The sequence below is a fragment of the Chaetodon auriga genome, chromosome 10, assembly GCF_051107435.1.
Source record: "Chaetodon auriga isolate fChaAug3 chromosome 10, fChaAug3.hap1, whole genome shotgun sequence".
NCBI classification, from domain to species: Eukaryota; Metazoa; Chordata; class Actinopteri; order Chaetodontiformes; family Chaetodontidae; genus Chaetodon; species Chaetodon auriga.
The window spans coordinates 9,179,016-9,198,085 of NC_135083.1; the positions used below are offsets into that span (position 1 = coordinate 9,179,016).

General features: G+C 42.7%; 2 protein-coding genes across 2 annotated transcripts; both read left to right on the top strand.

Moving 5' to 3' along the window:
• Positions 1 to 1,399: 1,399 nt before the first annotated feature.
• LOC143326518 (uncharacterized) lies at positions 1,400 to 9,310 on the top strand. Its single transcript, XM_076740096.1, has 17 exons — positions 1,400 to 1,859; positions 2,072 to 2,087; positions 2,207 to 2,314; positions 2,412 to 2,500; positions 2,618 to 2,710; positions 2,801 to 2,897; positions 3,336 to 3,484; positions 3,567 to 3,635; positions 3,736 to 3,802; positions 5,551 to 5,732; positions 5,823 to 5,870; positions 5,956 to 6,001; positions 6,080 to 6,231; positions 6,334 to 6,402; positions 6,501 to 6,552; positions 6,691 to 6,798; positions 7,063 to 9,310. Exons 1-17 carry the CDS (start codon positions 1,773 to 1,775, stop codon positions 8,052 to 8,054), a joined length of 2,424 nt encoding a protein of 807 aa, XP_076596211.1. The 5' UTR covers positions 1,400 to 1,772; the 3' UTR covers positions 8,055 to 9,310.
• Positions 9,311 to 12,126: 2,816 nt separating this feature from the next.
• On the top strand, positions 12,127 to 18,821 carry LOC143327247 (interleukin-17 receptor C). The gene is made up of 16 exons (XM_076741496.1): positions 12,127 to 12,300; positions 13,395 to 13,422; positions 13,528 to 13,662; positions 13,853 to 13,969; positions 14,081 to 14,193; positions 14,976 to 15,087; positions 15,174 to 15,215; positions 15,340 to 15,473; positions 15,585 to 15,647; positions 15,745 to 15,802; positions 15,886 to 16,118; positions 16,547 to 16,594; positions 16,692 to 16,743; positions 16,945 to 17,040; positions 17,124 to 17,162; positions 17,370 to 18,821. The coding sequence occupies exons 1-16, from the start codon at positions 12,172 to 12,174 to the stop codon at positions 18,179 to 18,181; spliced, it is 2,211 nt and encodes a 736-aa protein (XP_076597611.1). The 5' UTR covers positions 12,127 to 12,171; the 3' UTR covers positions 18,182 to 18,821.
• The last annotated feature ends 249 nt before the right edge of the window (positions 18,822 to 19,070 follow it).

Here is a 19,070-nt window from a genome sequence, read left to right on the forward strand (position 1 = left end):
ATTTCCTCTCAGCAAACCAAGGTTTTGATGATTTGTTTCCGTGCAAGATAAAGATCCCCCACCCGACTGGAACGCCTACTTGCCACAACATATGTGTCTTCAGATGTGCAACCAAAGCGACACCCCTCTGAGTAAAGAGGCCTAGTTTCCTACACTGGCAAACACATAGAGTGAGACTGGAAACTACCGATAAGCATCAGCAGCACAGCAGGTGACCTTGTGGTGTTGTGGAAACTTGTTTTTTTTTTTTGTTTTTTTTTTTTAAAAGAAGCCCTGTTTTATTTTTCTTTTCCAGCTGTACCCTATTTCTGTACACACACAATAATCTTTCATCCGTAGGCCCCTACAAAACACTTACATACTGACATTAGAGGATCTAAAAGTAGAGATGGAGTGGAGAAATAATTTTTAGATTTATGTGTATCTTTAAATGCAAGTAACAAGTCTTTCGGGTAAAGGAAAGGGAGGATCCTCAGACGTGAGCAAGCGTTAAGATGCATAAGATTAATTACATCCATGACTTGAACATTAAATCAAAGTCTTCCTGGAAAACAAATCTGTAAAGCGGCAGGTTTAAGCAGGCTGCGTCATGTTTCCCTGCAGGATTTCCCTTTGGGATGCTTTGTTTATCATGATGTGAAGTGTCTGGTTTTTACCCTCAATGTGACGTTTAGTATGATGGGGAAAAAGCTCAATTTCAGGCTCATCAGACAGTGGAAGCTTCTTCCAGCTGACTTCAGAGTCGCCCACGTGCCCTCTAGCAAACTCTTGCCTAGAGGTCATGTGAGTTTATTTCAGAGAGGCTTTCTCGTTGCCGTGCTCCCACAAAGCTGCGACTGGTGAGGCACCAGGCCAACTTCTGTACTCTCACCACTCAGCTTTGAGGACTTCAGCTCTGTCATAGTAACTCATTTGACGGTACTCCAGGGGATGACTTCTCAGAGTTTTCCTCTGTCTTCAGGCTGTAGGTTTTGTCTCAATAATGACCCATCCAATGTTGGAAGATCTCTCTTGAACTAATCATGTCATTTCTAAGACGCCACACCAGTGATGATTTATGGGTGTTTCACGTTAAAGTGGATGAATACTCATGCAAACCTGTAATTTATTGCTATTGACTAAGATGACTCTGCAGGTATTTACAGATGTTTTTATGTTATGTAACTGTTGATCAGTGTGGAAAAAAACTTCCAATGATCCAATGCTGAAATATATGAAAATGAAAATTTAACAGAGTGAACTTTTCTAGGCCCCGTGTGTGTGACTGAAGGCAGGAGGGGTCTGGATGAAATTTCAATTATATTGCAAAAAAAAAAAAAAAAAGGAGGGAGGATTGTGCCTGGACTTCGACTGAGACCCTGACTGCTCCTCTTCACTTCCTGACAGCCGAATGCGTCTGGCAGGCCCACGCGCTCTGAGGGGTATGACTGGATGCTTTAAAAAACAGGACTGTCCTTTTCTTCTCCTGCTCTCAGGCCCTGCGACTGAAGGCGGAGCTGATTATTCATGCAGAAATGTTTCGGTTTCTTCAAATAGCCGCCCTCATGGTTCAGTCATTAAGCAGGACCTGAACTTACAGAAACAGAGAACCGCGCAGCGCGCCTGCCGCCTCCCAGGGACCGCGCCGTGCCGCGCATCGGCCGCTCAACACAGAGGACATGCCGCACGAGTCTGGGCTCTTACCCGCACAAACCAGCATGGACCAGCGACAGAAGTATGGCTTCACCAAGGCACAATACCCCGGCTTTTAACTGTTACTGAATGTGTTTTAGATGTTTGGAAGGCGTCTTGGCGTCGCGGTGGCATTTCTTGCCGCCGTGTTCTCTCCGCTGCTGCTGGAATGTACCACAACATGTCAGGTGAGTTTATCACAGTGTTTCTACACATTTAACCACAGCAGGGTTCAACAGTGTCATTAAGTATGGTGGAAATCACTGTAAATATATAGAAAAATGTATTTATCGTGTCCAAAACACTCAAATATAGTGAGAAATATATGGTGTTGAAATGCATGTGCTGTTTTGTGAAACATATGTCCTAAACTCATGTCTTTCTCTTGTCTTTACTCTAGGTGGGAAATCAAACTGGTAAGTGTCTTCATTAATGAGGTTTCTAATCACATTATGGGCCGTAGCATCATTTGAGGGACCACACGTGAGAGCCACACGTGTTACTGGCTGTCCTAACCCTCTGCCTGTCTGCACAGGTTACGCTGAGGGACACTGTCCTGTGAAGCTGACCTCAGTCCAGTCCCAGGGATCTTGGGGGTTTTACTCAGAATGTGTCACCCTTCATGTTTGGATGAAGGCTGACGGTACGCAGTCGAACCACAGCTGCTATCGTACATTTCACCCTCTCTAAAGCTGCCACTGTGTCATGTCTGACAAACATGTTGCACTGCTTTCTTCCAGACTTCAATAAGACTCCGAGGGTTGAAATCCTCTCCCCAGTCTCACAGATAATTAGGCCTACCCTGAGGGACAAGAAAACCAAAAAAAAGGTTGTTCTCTTTGCACATGTATATATGTAAAATGTCACCATGAGAAAGAAGTTCATAGTAGTTCGAGAAGGCGGAGGACAATGGCGTTATCTCACTTCTCTACTCTCTCTTTCTTAGAGTAACAATAAAAGGAAACAGCGTGAAACCAGAGTCAGGTGTGACAGCGGTGTCATGCAGCTGTCGCCACATGTCAACACTGGTTTTGCTATGGTAAGATGACTTTTTCTTGTTTTAGCTTCTAACATACTGGAGTTTTTTTTTTAATGAAGATGACTCTTTATTTTTATCTTTTTTCCCCAGTTGGTTCATGATTGTGTCGAGGCTCAGGCAGGGACTGTAGTTTCTGTGGCCTACAACACATCGTCTATGAGCTGCAACGTCAGTTACACCGTACCAGGTAGTGTGTTTCATGTCGTACCTTTTTCACACATCCTCCCCGATTCTTTCTCCATCAGAGCACCCTGCGTAGCACAAAGGCAATGTAAGAGTCTGCCGTGATGTGTCCTGTCTCAGATGGGTGGCAATTTAAAGACAAAAACCACATTAAATGTCTTAGAGAAGGTGTCGGGCCACCAGAGCTGCTCCAGTGCTTCTTGATATAGATTACACAAGAATCTGAACTCTCCATAATCATCCATATGTGCCCATTTAGTACAGCTTAGATCTGGTGACTGTGAAGGCTGTCGCATATATTCACATAATTTTCATACTCATCAAAGCATTTTATGGACGAGGGCACAAGTTTCTCAACTCATTCTCCAAAGTGTTCCTTTGATGTGCCACCCCTGTATGTCCTGACCTTCATGATCATATCTTGTCTTTTTCTTTGACTTAGATCCCGTACCAGACTTTGATCTGTCTGTGAATCTGTCGTCTAAATCCATCGCTGTCACTGTGGAGCCTGGAGACAAAGTCCGCACCAGATGGTGTTACCAAAAAAGCGCGTTGGACTGCTTGGGCGGAGTGCATTCCCCCCAAATCACTGTAAGTATCAGAGGCACATGTATCTGCATATATGTTTATTTGTGCAAAAAAGTAAACAGTGTTTTTCTCTGCATTTGTCCAGATTGATCCGGCGCAGTCTCGATCAGCTCTGCTGAGCATCCCTTACCTGCTGCCCTGTGTCTGCGTGGAGGTACTTTCTACTCCAGATCATTTTAGGATACAGGCAATGTTATTATTTGGTTCAGTCAGTCTGTTTTTCATGCCTGTACTCATCTTGTCTGCATTGACAGGTTTATTACACCCATACTGATCCCCGTCGACATAGAAAGTGCCCATTTCAAAACCAGAACCTCACAGGTGAGTGTGATCGGAGTCAGATTGAAAACTAAAACACCTTAGAGGGACCTTTTGTTGCTTTACTATTATTTTGTAACAACTGCACTTTGTATCATGATTCAGAAATACAATACAGAAGTGTTTGCCTTCATCTGCAGGGCGGTGTCCTTCCAGAGGCAATGTTTGAGATCCTGTTACAGTTCATAACCTCACCATAACATTATCATAGGCTGTCTGTGTCCATTTGTAACAGACAAAACAACTATGGGCTGTGAGTCCAAGCTATTTAAAAATATGGCCAATCTAATGTAGGGTTCTGCAGAGTGGGACATTATCTTATTCCTGCAGACGGGCCTGATAAAGTTACCAATCATCTCTCCTAATGTTCTGATCAGGGGTGTTCGAGGTAGTACAGGAAGCACAGGAAATGAGCAGAAAATGACCGTCAGCACAGTGACAGAAGCCTTTTATCGTGAGCATTTTAAGTTTGACCCATTTAGCTGTTTTTCCAGCTTTTGGGGGGGGGGGGGGGTGGGCCAAAAAATCAGTCATGTGGCTTGTTTCAATGCATCAAAGCTGCACTGGTCACAGTGTTAACGGTACACCAACAGCTTATAGGTAAACTAATACACAGACTGCTACATTTTCAAAAACACAGGAAAGAGCCGAGCAAAGGTGTTAGATGAGGTCAAACTGGAGTTAATTATAGGCACTGACAAAAGCCATCGGGGTTTTAGAGAAATGTATTCTCGGAAGATCATTAGTTTTAGAATTGGTTCATTTTCAACATTCAGTTCACCAAAATTACACAAAAAGACATAATTACCTCATGGGATCTAGCCGATAGACAGTTTTGAGTTTTAGTTTAATGCGTGTCAGAGTTTTAATGTGTACATGTGCAGGTGGCCCTTACAGCAATGAATACACTATTTGAAAAAAACCCAGTGATAACTTCATTCCAGTATTCCACAACTTTTTGCTGTTTAGGTTTTCAAATGTAATTATTTATTCCTGTAAGCAGCGCAAATTCAAAGGAACACACCCAAGTGAATTTCCCAGGCGTGGGATAGATAAAGTCTCATCTTATCTCAAATAACATTTCTTGTTTTCTTGCCAAGACTTGGATAAGAAGCTCGATATTGATCTCATATCTGTAAATATAAGGCTACGGCGTGCAGTCGATAAAGTTAGCTTAGCACAAAAACTGGAAACAGGGGAAACAGCTAGCGTGGCTCTGTCCAAAGGTTACAACATCCACCTACTCACTGATGCCTCATATGCTATTTGTTTTATCTGAACAAAAGCTGAAGAGTGAAAATGACACATTATGGTTTTACAGCGGTTTGTGGGCTGAAACTGTTTCTTATCTGGAAGTTGTGACTTCCTGGAGTCTTGTTATCACCGCGAGGTTGCCAGGCCACCAGCGTAAAGCTGTCACACAGAGCTAAATTAACTGCTAGCCCCGTTTTCCAGTTTTTAGTCACCTGGCTGAGGCTTCATATTTAATGAGCAGATATGGGGGATTCTTACCTTACTTGTGAATAAGTGTATTTCTCAAGTTGTCAAGCTATGCCTTTAATTCCATTCACCTCGGTTGTCCTGGGAGGTCGGATGAAGTTTCAGAGACAAATATCACCAAAATTTGCCTAAAACTATCTTCTGTGATACTGTGTGCTATTGTTTATGTGGGTGAATTAAATCAACCACATCCCTGGATAAACCAGTCATGTGGAGTGTTGTAAATATCTGTGTCCTCATTTCTTCTCCAGATGCCAGAGATGTTTGGCTCTCCTCCGAAGTCACGCTATACGAGTCCAGTCTCACGTGGAAATCAGTGTGTCCAGCCAGCGACCTGAAGATCTCTGCCTCCCTCTGCTGGAGGCAGCACCAACACCTCTGCACACCTGTGCCCAACTCCACGCTGGAGGAGAAGGAAGGTGGACGATACTTGGTAAGTTTGTCAGGACTGCTGGTGGTATCGGTGATAGATTCCTAGAAATGAGGAAAGCTTTCTCAATCACCCACCGTGTCTCCTCAACAGATATATAGCACAACTGCCGTGGACAGACACCCTCAGATGTGTGTGCGGGTGAGACTTCGCCAAATGTGCTCGCATTGAAATACGTCCTATTTTTTTGGTCGCACATTCACATGTTTGTGTTTGATCTTTGCAGTTTTCTCGACAAGGCAGCCATCATATCTCTTGCCCATTCCAGACTGGTGAGTCAAAAGGGGGGGGGGGGGTTATTTTGCTCATAGAAGTCTCAGTTTGACCCCCTCTCTACTTGTCCCTCACAGATATGTCCTCATGGGAGGTGTACATCAGACCGGGCAGACAGAGCTTGTCTTTGTTTCTCACCTCTTTTGTTCCAGCAGAGTTTTCAGCTCAGCTCTGTGTTCTTAATGAGAGGGAGTGTGCTCTCATGGGGGAGGTCTACTCATCAAAAATGGTATGCATACGCATGTGTTTGTCATGAGAGGGCTTAAGAGAGAGGAAAAATGGTAATTTTATGTAAATATGAGTAAGTATGTGACACTCATTCATTTTACAGGATGGAAACACAACTGAGTCGAGGATAAGTATCCCTCTTCGCTTTCTCGCTGAGAAGCCGTGTGTGCAGGTAAGGTACAGCACATGCCATAACTCAAAAAAAAAAAAAAGGTGTTCCTGTTACCTGTTCTCTCCTCTCACTCTTCCTCTTCTTCTGCTTTTCTGCAGGTGTGGCAGTCAGATCCTCCTCTTCGTGGTGCAAGAATTCTGTGCCCAGACTGTGAGTGTCTTCGGGAGACACACACAAGCCCAAGCGTGCCAACGCGTGCAGTTCTGTGTATCAGTTTATGCATGAATGCATGCATGCACACACACACAACTCCCACAAAGTAAACAGGCCTTTTCTGTGTTCTTACAGACACGCACGGCAGATGTGGCTTATACGCTGCGGCAGCTTTGATATTTGTGGTTATCGCTACGTTATTGGGAATTCTCATCCACCGTCTTGCCAAGACTGGAGCTGCAGGTTAGTTCAGCTGCCTCATTAAATATTGGTTCAAGGTTCAATTCATTTGAGTAATGTTTTTTTTTTTTGTCTTTGATTGCATGTCTCCATCATCAGCTTTCAATCATATTAATTCCACTATTGCTTCAGTTCATTTGTTTGATTGGTATTAGCCTGATGTAAGTGCGCTAAGTTTACAATCGTTAAAAGAACAATTGAAATTCAACCAAAAAACAATAAATAATGTCTTTTTTTCATCTCCTCTGTCTTTTCCCATATCTCTAGGTTGGCTTTCTATCCAGAAGCCAGTGTTGCTGGTGTGCTCATCAGAGCAGTCAGCCCATGTCTCTGCTGTGTGTGCATTAGCCTCAATCCTGCAGGGGGAGCTAAGTGCCACAGTGCACATGGCTTTGTGGGCCATGAACTCACAAGTGCAGGCTGGAGCTGGTTGTGGAGTGGCAGATCTGGGTCCACTTCCCTGGCTGTACGGGCAGTGGGAAGCTGTGCGCAAAGCACTAGGAAAAGTGCTGATTGTTTGGAGTCCTGAAGCCAAGATGTCCTATGAGAAGTGGAGGGAGGAGAGAGCAAGCATGGCTAAGAGTGAGAGAAAAAAGGAAGATTACAGCAAAGCCGAGGTGAGACATGAGAAAATAAGAGTGGAGGTGGAAGAGGACTTGAAACTAAACGGAGGAAGACTGGGAATATGCAAAAAGGAGAAAAAAGTGGGAAAAAAAGATTGTGTTAAATTATGTGATGATAAAGACTGGTGCCCCCAGAGGGAATCCTCTACAGTGATGGCACCAGTGTTTACAGCTGCCCTGGCTTGCCTAGAGGGGGCGCTGCAGGAGAGCAAAGGTCAAGGAGTGGTCCTCGTCTACTTCCAGGGCCTCTGCCACAGCAGGGACATCCCAAAGGCCTTCAGGGGTGTCCCTCGGTACTGCTTACCGCAGGATTTCAGGGGTTTAATACAAGAGCTGGGAGGGATGAGAAGACAAACGAAAACTGGTCAATTCAGCTGGCACTGCTGGCCCAGACTCCTGTCTAAAGTGCTGTCAATATGGCTGGCACGGCAGCTAACCCAAAGACTACAAACACTGCTGCCTCAGATGCAAGGAAAGAAAATGCAAGGGCAGAGTGTCACATCATCGCTGAAAATGATGTCAGATCAGACACAGAGCAGGCTCAAGTTGCCGCTGGCAGCCAGCACGGCGAGGCCAGGAACTGCGCAAGAGCACGAGCCTCTCCGCGGGTCACCACGGAGAGCAGAGGAGCTTTAATCTCAGGTTTCACGTGTCTGATCGGGGCAGACTTTTGTTCTGGAAACACGATATGTACAAGAGACACGGGAGCTGTTGCTCCATCGTGAGACCTCAGTGCCAGTCACAAAATATATCCATTAATTTGACGCCATCATGTCAAAAATGCCACGAGTTTTGCATATTAAGAAGAGAAATACTCCGTCCTGCCTTCTGCGTTTATGCTGCTTTAGTGACTGAAGCCATAGTGGACACCTGTCTTATCTCTGTACATACGATAACCATTATGGAAATCTGTTTGCAAATTATACCTCACTTTCTTCATGAATGCATTTAATGTTTGACAGTGTTGTGTGCACAGGTGACAAGCTGTATGGCTGTTGTTTACAGGAACTTTCAAATTTGCATAGGACTTGCTGAACACAGGTGGACATAGGATTTTCAGGTGAAAAGAGGAAATCGCTCGTATTGAAGTGCATTTTACTATTCGGCAGTTAATTCAAGTGGTCATGTGTTCAAGAGTTTTTGCATATTTTACAACCTTGATTCCATAAAAGTTGGGACACCGTGTAAAATCTATATTAAACAGAATGCAATCATTTGCAAACAAACTGTTTTTACTCACAACGATTTTACAAAGAGTTCCTAAGCCCATGTAGTAATATCCTTTGTACAGTCATGTGTTCACAAAGCGGTGAACCTCGCTCCATCCTTGTTTGTGAACGTCTGAGCCTTTCCAGGATGCCCCTTCCATACCCAGTCATGACCTATCACCTGTTACCATTGAACCTGTTTACCTGTGGAATGATCCAAACAGGTGTTTTTGGAGCATTCCACATCTTTCCCAGTCTGTTGTTGCTCCTGTCCAAACTGGTTTGAAACATGTTGCTGCATCAAATTCAGAATAAGCAGATATTTACAAAAAACACTGAAGCTGATGAGGTGAAACATTAAATATATTGTCTTCGTGCTGTTTTCAATTGAGTGTATCTCAAAAAGGAATAGCAAATTGTCACATTCTGTTTTATTCATGTTGTACAGAGTCCCAACTTTTTTTTGGAATCAGGATTGTCTTACATATAGACTGTTTGTCTGCAGCCCTATTGTTAAATATTTGCACATGTACTACCTCCTTTGGTTTTTTTCTGTTTGTTTTTTTTTTTCGTCTACAGTTTTATATTCAGTAAACGTTAATTGCCCCTTGACAGAATATTTGTTCAGTGTCACTTAACTGTCTCTGTAATTTGTTTATCTTCCTTCAACAAACTGTTGAGATATTAGCCTACCACTATTGGCATTATAAAATCTTGTATAGAAAATAATAAAGAATGCTTTGAATAAAAAGATTGGACTCTATTTGGCAGCTTCATGGGTTTTCTAACACCTGTTTATTCAAATGAGCTACACAGAACTCACGCATTGTCACAGCATAGACTCCATTTTTCTGAGCACCAGACCTGCTTGACAGGATTAATAAGGAAGTAAATTGACACTTACAGTAGATAAACCCCCTCCAACCCCCCCTTTTTACTCTGCAATACAGTATCAATTGAATTTTAATTGCAAATGAGGAATCTATCCCCTTCAAAGATCACTGTCCGTAGGTTAATTAGTCACATAGCAATAGCTTTATGCCGTAAAATAAATAGCTAAACCACAGAGTTTGAGAGTCTGTTCATGGGGTAAATGGCCATCATTTAACATCTGCAGTGAATTTGCATTTTTCTGATTGCACACTAACCGGACCTGAGGACCACACAGTTAGCACAGGTGTTAGAGCTCTGTAATGTACAGCAGATAAGGAAGAATACAAATTAAATTATAAACAGCGGCCTGATAGAATCACTTGGATAGAGGTTAATGTTTAAATTGTAGCACTCCAACTGAAAGCATTCAAATGACAGCCTCTGTTTTAATTGCAACTTGGTGTAAAGAAGTTTAAGAGTTAATGAGGCAATCTTGTAAACAAATGCACACAAGTTCAATTCCTGCAACAGCCAATAATATGTTAACTGACAGCTATGTGGAGACAATAAAATAATGTGCGAGAATCAATAAAAGGATTTATTTTTTTAAAGATACGTTTGAGAAGTGATTTAAAAGACATCACTGATTCTGTAACACTCAGATCCTCGGGCAGGGAGTCCAAAAGCTGAGGGTCCTTGGCTGCAAAAGCCCGGTCACCTTTGGTCTTGAGCCAGGACTCAGGAACAGCCAGCAGAGCCCTGGCCCAGGATCTGAGGCTGCACCCTGGCTCACAGCGGAGCAGCAATTCAGCAGTGCATCAGGGAGCTGAACAATGAAGTGCTTTAAAGGTGATTAGTAAAATCTTAAAATCAATTCTAAAACTGAGAGGCTAAAGCAGGCCTGATGTGAGCTTGTCTTCTTGCATTTGTTAAAAGCCAAACAACAGTTGTGTTTTGTACTGACTGAACATGTGAGATGGCTTTTTGGCTCAACCCTGAATACAACAAATCAGAATAACTTGAAAGAAACAAAGGCATGGGTGACCTTCTCAAGATCATGCTGAGAGAAAAAATCTTTGAGACATTTCTTAATTGATAGAAACATGGTTGAGCATTTGTTTTCAATAGAAAACTCACTCTCAAATATCACACCCAGGTTTCTGGCTGAAGGTGTGAAATTTTATTTCTGAAAGGCTTACTGTTTTTCATAAGACATACATCTGTGTACCATCTGCATTACAATGGTACAGGATTTTTAGATTGTTTGTGCCTCAGCATGTATATACAGAACAACAAGGAGCCAAGGATGGAGCCTTGGGGAACACCACAGTCCAGAGGGGCCACTGAAGAGGAGGCAGCCACCGAGAAGGTCCTGTTTGATAAATAGGATTTAAACCATTGAAGATCAGTGTACCTGATGCCCACCCACTTCACTTTTCAAGGCAATTCAACAGGATAGAGTGATCCAAAGTGCCAAATGCAAAGCTCGAATCCAGACAAATTAAAATCAATCGGCGACATCAGCTGTAAGTAAAAAGTCATTACTTTGATGAGAGCAGATTTGGTACTACCATGTGTACAGAAACATAGTTGCAATTTGTCAAAAATATTGTTTCAAATATATAAAGTATTCAGAAAAGACATCAACTCTGAGTAAACAGTCTTTCTCAAAAGCGTTTAATGAAAATGATTTAGAATGAGAATGAGTCTAAGAATATTTAAATCTATGTGGTCAAGGCTTGGTGCACTACGTTGTGCTGGAGGCAGGAGAGAACACAGCCAGGGTACAGAGAGCCATTAACTGTCAGTAAAAGAGTACTGAAAACCTCTTTTGGAAATATGGCAGACATTAAATGTGAAGGGCTTGATGGAGGCTTTAATTTGGCCTTTAAAGCGTGCAGTGAAACGGGCTGAAATTTATTGAGCAGAGCAGGGGGGGGTTGCAGTGTGGAGAAGGAGGGTCAGCAGTGGCATGACCAATGCATCAAAGCCCCACTTACTCACTGTAGAAAGCCCTTAATGGCCATAAAAAAAACGTTGGTGCTTTGATGGTCCAGTGAACTGACATGAGGCTCTTCAGTGTGACCACCACCTAGAAACTATTTGACATTATCTGACCTTCTTATTATTAACCACATATTGCACTTCATCTTTGTGCAAAACATGCATGCTGCCAAACAGGCCTGCCTTTGCCTGTTCATTGTCGCAGATCAGTTCACATTCATCCAAATGATCCAAATTCCATTAAATGATTCAATAACTGGTGGTCCTCAACCTTTTTCTGCTACTGCTGCCTTCTGAAGCCGATTAAAAAAAAAACCCATGGCCCCAAACCACAACTTTCAGCTTGTTTATTTATGTTTGTTCATTTTTCCTACACAAATTAAGTTAATTCGACACATTAACACCAAGCTTTTCCATCCCACCTGAGCAGGTGTGGCGCTGCAACACGCCCATCTCCTCTGTCAAACTCGTGGGGGGTGGCGTGTGGGACAAAGCGCCAGGAACGTCGGAACAGGTGGACACGGCTCCTGGTTTTCTCCGAGGAAATATCACTGCCATGCTGCTCTGCGGGTAGCGGGCTACGGCTCTTTGAGTTTTGGATGAGGGAAGCCTAGCCGCGGATCAGGAAACGTGCGCCCTGTGCCAGGCGCAGGGGCGCAATCCGAGACATGGCTCCCAAGCTCCTGCGGGTGCCACGTGTTTCTCTATTGCTGTCACTGCTACGCTTCTGGCCGTTCATGTCCGCAGGAGCGCTGGAGATGGTCGACCAACACGCACCTGACCTGATCTGCAGCGAGGTAACAAGACAATCCTCTGGTTTCTTAAGAAGCGCTACCATAGGACTGCTGTGTGGCTACAGTATTTCTGTTTTGTGTCTTTATGTCCTCCTCTTTCCGTATTGCTTTCTGTGGAAATGTAGCCTATTAACCAAAACAATCAAAACATGGTGTGTGCAGGTTTCATTTTTTGGGGAGAATTAGGAGACACAAGAGAGAGGGAGAGAGTTAGAGTTTAAGGGCCATTATTTATTTACCGGCGTGTCTGAGCATGACACCTTACTCCACTGCTCCGTTTCCAAGGAAGGCTGTTGTGACTTGAACTTTCTATTGAATTTTGTCGTTGAGACGTTGATCAGGCAGAATGAGATAAACATGTACTAGCACATATAACTTTGCCAAACTTTAGATTAGACATTACTGAGGACTATAAAACTGTGTGTTTATTCTGTTATTTTGCTCACTGTGTTGACTCAGTTTGGTCTTTGTAGAGGCTGTAGTTTATGCCCTTTATACTGAGAGCTGTTGCTAATATCCAGCCTACCCTCAGTAACACCTTTCTGTGTAACATGTGAGTGTTATGAGTATGTCATTATTTTCACAAACGTGTAGTAATGTCTAAAACTGATGTCACTCGTATAGTTGTAAATGCGTATCTTCCTACTGAAATATTCCACTACACTAAATGCAAATATACTACAATCCATACATAATTAAAAAAAAATAGGCAAAAGGATAGATTCAGCAGTTACTCCCAACAAACAGTAAAGAAGAAAATAATGCATCATAAAAGATTACCACATCCCTGCCATACTAATGTGTAAATTCCATTATGATCATACATTTTCTTCTATTTATTATCCCCTGCAGCTCCTCTCTGTGTCTGCTTCTGCACTCACGCCTTTTGACTGATATGCTATTTTCAAGAACTAATTCAAAACCTGCATAATGAGCTATTTTACTTTGAATAATTAGGGCTTTTGTGTGTGATAATGCTGCTTTTGAATACCTCTCTCTCCACTCTCGACACCTCTGATGCTCCAGAGGTGTCTTTCACTGTGGGTGAGTGGAATTATTGAACATTCACTTCTCATCCACGACTTTTCTTCCTTCAGGGTTTGACTGACTGCCACGTGAGCGCAGGTAGGGACACAATCAACACAAGGTCATCTCATATCATGGCAATAAGCTCACACAAGAGTCGGCCTGCAGTTTGTCTAAAGCAGAAACGCTCTCCTCTTTCCGCAGCCTCTCTGTACACTGCTGCCCTGCCCGATCCGGATGATACCGTGAATGCTACTCGTGTGCAGCTTAAAGCGATTCTGTGCTGTTCAGCCAGACAAGACTGTGAACCTTGCCTGCAAATCATCATCACAGTTCATGGTTTGTCATAAGTGATCAGTCTTGTTCGCCATATCATACTCTTTCTTTATGTCTTTGATGATGCCCATGTTATTACCAGTGGTTGCTCCATTCTTATCATACTGGTTCAACTTGTCAATCAACCGGCAACACACTGTGTTCACTGCAGTATTTGCTGACTGCAAATGCACTGCTCTTGTTGTTGTTGCAGAAGTGGATAATGCAAAGCAGGCTCACGAGGAATCTGGTGACCGTAATGATGAGGAGGAGTTTGGCATGAATCAAATGGCAGAGGGAAGTGGTCACTTTGTGCATCCTGAGCCAAGAGGTACAGACTCATAAGCTCAACACAAAACGTGCACAAAGTCACACACATCATATTCTATAGATAACTTTTTTTCGTTCAAGTCGCATAGTTCATTCTTCTTCTCTGTTACAGCTTTGGTGAAAGTGTGTATCAGCTCTCCCGGCTCCAGTGAATTTTGCAAGACGCTCCAGTTTAAACCAAAGTACTCCGCTTTAGACCAAGCCTCTCAACAGCCCACACATCAGGTAGCTAATATTGGGCAGGTGGGAAGGAATTACCTCATGTAGTTGTCATTCCTGTTGTTGGTTGATTAATTAACTTGTCTCCAGTGGTGGAAAGTAACTTAGTAGATTTACTCAAGTGCTGTACTTTTGTAAAATTATATTGCATTAACATGGACAGATACAGCTATTAGTCACTTTACAGATTAAGGGTTCACATAACAAACATATGATAAGCTTATAGAACACAGCGGATTGTTAAGAATAAACGACTGATTCCCAGCAACTCATCGTATGACCTCTTACAAAAAAGCAGTGTCTGTTGCTGACAGTTTCACCAAAGAAACATGTCCTCCCTAAAGTTCTCTGATGGTTTGATTTAAATAACTGCATGGGGGCCAAAAAGGATGAAATTCTGCATTATTTCACAAAAAAAAAACCCACTCATCCTCACCTGTTAATCCTCTCACGACCGCTCAGAGTTATCTTGTGACTCCTAAGAAGGACCTTACCCTGAGGTTGGGAACCACTGTATCTAAAACAGATTAACTATGTCCACTTTGAGCAGCTACAACATAAAATACTGTTTACTCATTGCTGCATCAGAATTATTGCTACTTTTACCTTAGATGGTCATACTTCTGTACTCTTGAATGCAGGGCTTTGACTTGTAATGGATTATTTTTCCATTGCCTTATTGGTACTTCTACTGAAGTAAATGATCTGAGTACTTCTTCCATCACTGCTCATTTTTCACTGAGTGATTTAAATACTTTACAATATGCATGTATTTCCTGCAAATTCAGCTGCTGTTGACAGAGAAAGTGACATTCGGCCTTCCTGTTGTGGTCCACGTTGACGCACATTCAAATGGAGCACACCACATTCAAAACATCACAGTCCCATCTTTAGAGGAAGGTGAGCTTAAGTGCTGTAATGTAAGAAAAGACACGCTGAACCACCGCGAACGTCACTTAACCTGCACTCGTCCCTCTTTCTTTCAGTTTGCTCCATGAACCTGCAGGGGACTGTCGAGGAATGCGATGGTAAGAGATGCTGTAAAATTGCCAGGTGTTCTCTGCCTCCACCTGTTTGTCTAGATTAGTGTGTTCTGTGTACGTGCTGATGGGCATGCAGTTAGAACTTATGATTGATGCGTCTCTGTCTCAGCCCCAAGACTCCGAGCAGTGACTGATCATAAGAGAAACGTGGTCCTCCTCCAGCTGGAAGACACCGATGCCAGACAAGATGAAATCATGTGCCAGATGGTTTGGAATGAAATGCCTGGAGAGGTGCTTGCATGGGTCAGTCAGTATTACACTATTGATATTAATCCACTTCTGTCAGTCAACACATTAGTATTGCCTGTGTTAATTTTTTCTTCTTTTTTCTTTTTTTTTTTTATACTTTTGCAGCCCAAAGGCAAGAGAGAAATGGTCATTTCATCAAACTTTGTAGCACCATGCCTTTGCTTCCAGGTAGCTAGCTGACATTTTAACTGTAATTGACAAGAAAAAAAGAAGCTACAAACATTTATTGAACATAAAAAAAAAAATTAAAGATCTGTGTTTGCAGGTTTGGTGGAAGGGAAAGCCGCTCCGAAAAGAATCCTGCCCCTTCAAAAACCAACAAGGTAATAGAAGGTATACCAAGTTCAGCCAGAGAGCAAGACACATTTGCAATGATTTCTCAACATAGCATTGTTTATTTATTCAGATGCTCTGGAAAGAATGCAGCACAACGTGTCAGTGTCCCTGGCTGAGTGTCAGATGAGAGAGGGGGGCACAGGGCTGAGCTGGAATGTGACTGCCCCCTGCAGACTGGAGGCAGAGGTGTGGCTCTGTAAGAAAGACCTGGCTGGAGGCCAGTGTGAAGAGGTGACGGGCTCCAGACAGAGACTCCACAGCCACGCACACGCTGGCTGGAGTGCAACACGCAGTGGACACTGGGTAACAGCATCAAGAGAGACTTTGCTTTCTTAGAAAGCTGTCAGAGTATTGGAAAGTGCAGTATGTTTCAGAGTTTTCTGCAGTTTATCTGACAGCTATAGATTGAACTACCCAACAGAATATAATGAGCTAGGCTTAGCTCCAAGTCCACAAGATACAACATTAAAATGCTGTTTACACATGAATGCATCAGTAGCAATAATCCAATAATATAATATGCGAGAATGTGATTATTATACTCTTAATATAATATGTTTCTCCTACTTTTACTTCTGATACTTTTGGTGCATTTTTTGGTGTCTTTCTTGTAATTCTGCTCATCTCTCTGTGTTGTGAAAATGTATTATGCTCTCATGCATATGTAAAGGTGAACTCATGAAAATGATTACTGTCATAAACTGCAATGTTTTTCTTAATTTACGTTTCAGAAAACAGGAGAATTCAACGTGTCGTCACATCCTCTGCTATGTGTTCAGGTGATTGCTGTCTTTGTCCTGACATACTGAAAACAATCTTTAATAGTAAATATAAACTTTGACATATTAAATATAACCCTTTCACTCATTTTTTTAGATAAAGATACATGGGGTGGAGCCATACTTGGAGCCCCAGTGTCCATTTACAAGTAAGACTATTAATTATTGTCCAGATCCAGATTAAGCGTGTTTAATGTTTAACTTTTATCAACTAAAACCAGCTACGTTTTTTCATTAGAATGTGGCAGGTAAGCAATACACTGTACACTTTTTTAACTTTATCAGCCTGTGAAACTTCTTTAACAAGCTTTTCAAGGACTTCTGTACTTAATGATTCATTTGTTTTCCAGCATCTCGATGGAGATGGAGCCTGCCACTTCTCATTGGATTACTACTAACGTGCCTGGCCATACTAGGAGCCTATTTCATACAAGGTGTCCTAAAAGGTCAGTTTTCTATTTGTAGCTCATTAAATATTAATGTAACTTTACCAAAAATACCTCAATGTGTGCTGCTGTTTTCCTTTCAGGCTACATGTGGAGATGGCTGAAAGAAGATGATGTTAAAGGTATGAGAGATTTTCCACACCCCGTTCATACTGTTAACATTACATTTACATACTTTTATCCACACATTTGTAGAGATGTATAAATATACATGTTCTTGTGATTCAGTTTTTATTTGTGTGTATTGCTCTGTCTTCCTAGATTCTACTTTATATTCTGTATATTTAGTTAGTTTTACTTTTAGCTGCTTTAATCTTCCTGTTTTTCAGGTGCTGTGGGTGGGGGTCATGTGGTGTTGCTGTACCCACCTGATGATGACCAGGCTTTGCCAGAGCTGATGAATCACCTGGGCTCATCCCTCCAAGCCCTGGGCTTCAGTGTGTCTCTAGACCTGTGGAGCCAGGCTGAGCTCAGCGTCTTAGGCCCCGTGCCTTGGCTCCACTCAAGACTGAACAGACTGCAAAGGCAGCGGGGCAAAGTGGTGCTAGTCTTGACCCAGGCCGCCTGGATAAGGGCTGAAGAATGGGGGGTTCGAAGCTGGGAGAGAAGCTCCGCGAGGGAGAGGAACAGAGACATGGAGGAGGAGGAGGCAGGAAGAAGCTACGGCGCTTCTTCTTCCTGTGTAGATGTTTTCACTGCTTCATTGAGCTGTATTCTAGCAGACTATTTGCAGGGCCGCGCTGGTGAGCGGTTTATGTTGGTGCAGTTTGAATCACTTCCTCCTCAGCCTCCCGGTGGTTTCCGGCCGCTGCCAGAGCTTTTCCGCGGCCTTCACGTCTACAGCCTCCCCTCCCAGAGTCTGGGTTTTCTGACTGAACTTGCCGGGGCTCGACAAATGGCTACTGCATCAGCCAGACGGAAAAGGGCAGGCGGGCTCAGGATGGCATCCCGGGCTCTGGCACGAAGACTGTCGGGCTTCACAGCAGGCACTACCGTACTAAGCCTTGCAGGAGTGTCCCAGAGTTGTGTTGGGGTTGGACTTGAAGACTCTGGGGAGATGGTGCCTTTGCAGCCTTGTCTTGTTACGCCTCCATCCAGCCCTGACACAAGCCCCAAAGTCAGTGAAATGGAATGGGTCTGATGACACCAGACCAAACTTCGGTTTTGAGACAAGCAGCCAGTAATGAATTGAGATGTTCAGATAAACCAGTTTGCAGCTTTTATATTTGCTGGTCTAAACGTCTGTCTTCTAGTGGCTGTTGAAAAGGGGGTGAAGTGTTTTGTGTTTCTGGCAACAAAAACCTCTTGAGCTTCTGCTGCGCCAGATAAATGAAACACACAACCCCAAAACTTCACTACTTCTAATGGTAAATTCAAGATTTAATGCACAGTTTGATCACAAAGTGGTCTGTGATGAGTATATCTATATATTTTATTAACAGCATACCTTAGTAGGATACCAAACCAAGAATCTGAATGAAGCAAATTGCTCCATTGTTTTTTGTCCTTGCTGCATAATTTATTTAAGCAGCTTCTAGCTTTAAACCAAGCCATTGTGTGTGTTTTGACATATTTACTACAATTTCATATTCTGCATGCATATGTATTCCATGTGACCACCCTAAGTGACATAAAGAAAAAAATGAGAGCCTAACAAGTTATTTCCTTACACCTATACACTAGTATATTCAAAGTCTTTGTGCAGGCATGGTGGGTTTGTTTTATACTGTGTTTCATGCTTACAGTTGTTTACATTTGGACTGAATAAAAAAATCTGTCTGAATCTCGTGGTCAAATGCTCTTTTGAGTGCAAACCAGTGTTAGTTCTTTTTTATTACAAACATGACACATTGCAGAGGAACATCCTCACATTTAACATGTAGAAAAGCATTTCAGATAAAATTAACTTCTGTGATCCTAACATCCATAAATTGTTGTATTATGCAGCAACAACAGGTAAAACAAACAAATAAAAAATGTATTGATGATGAGTAGAAGTACTTGTTTTTTATGAGGGAACCCACTACATC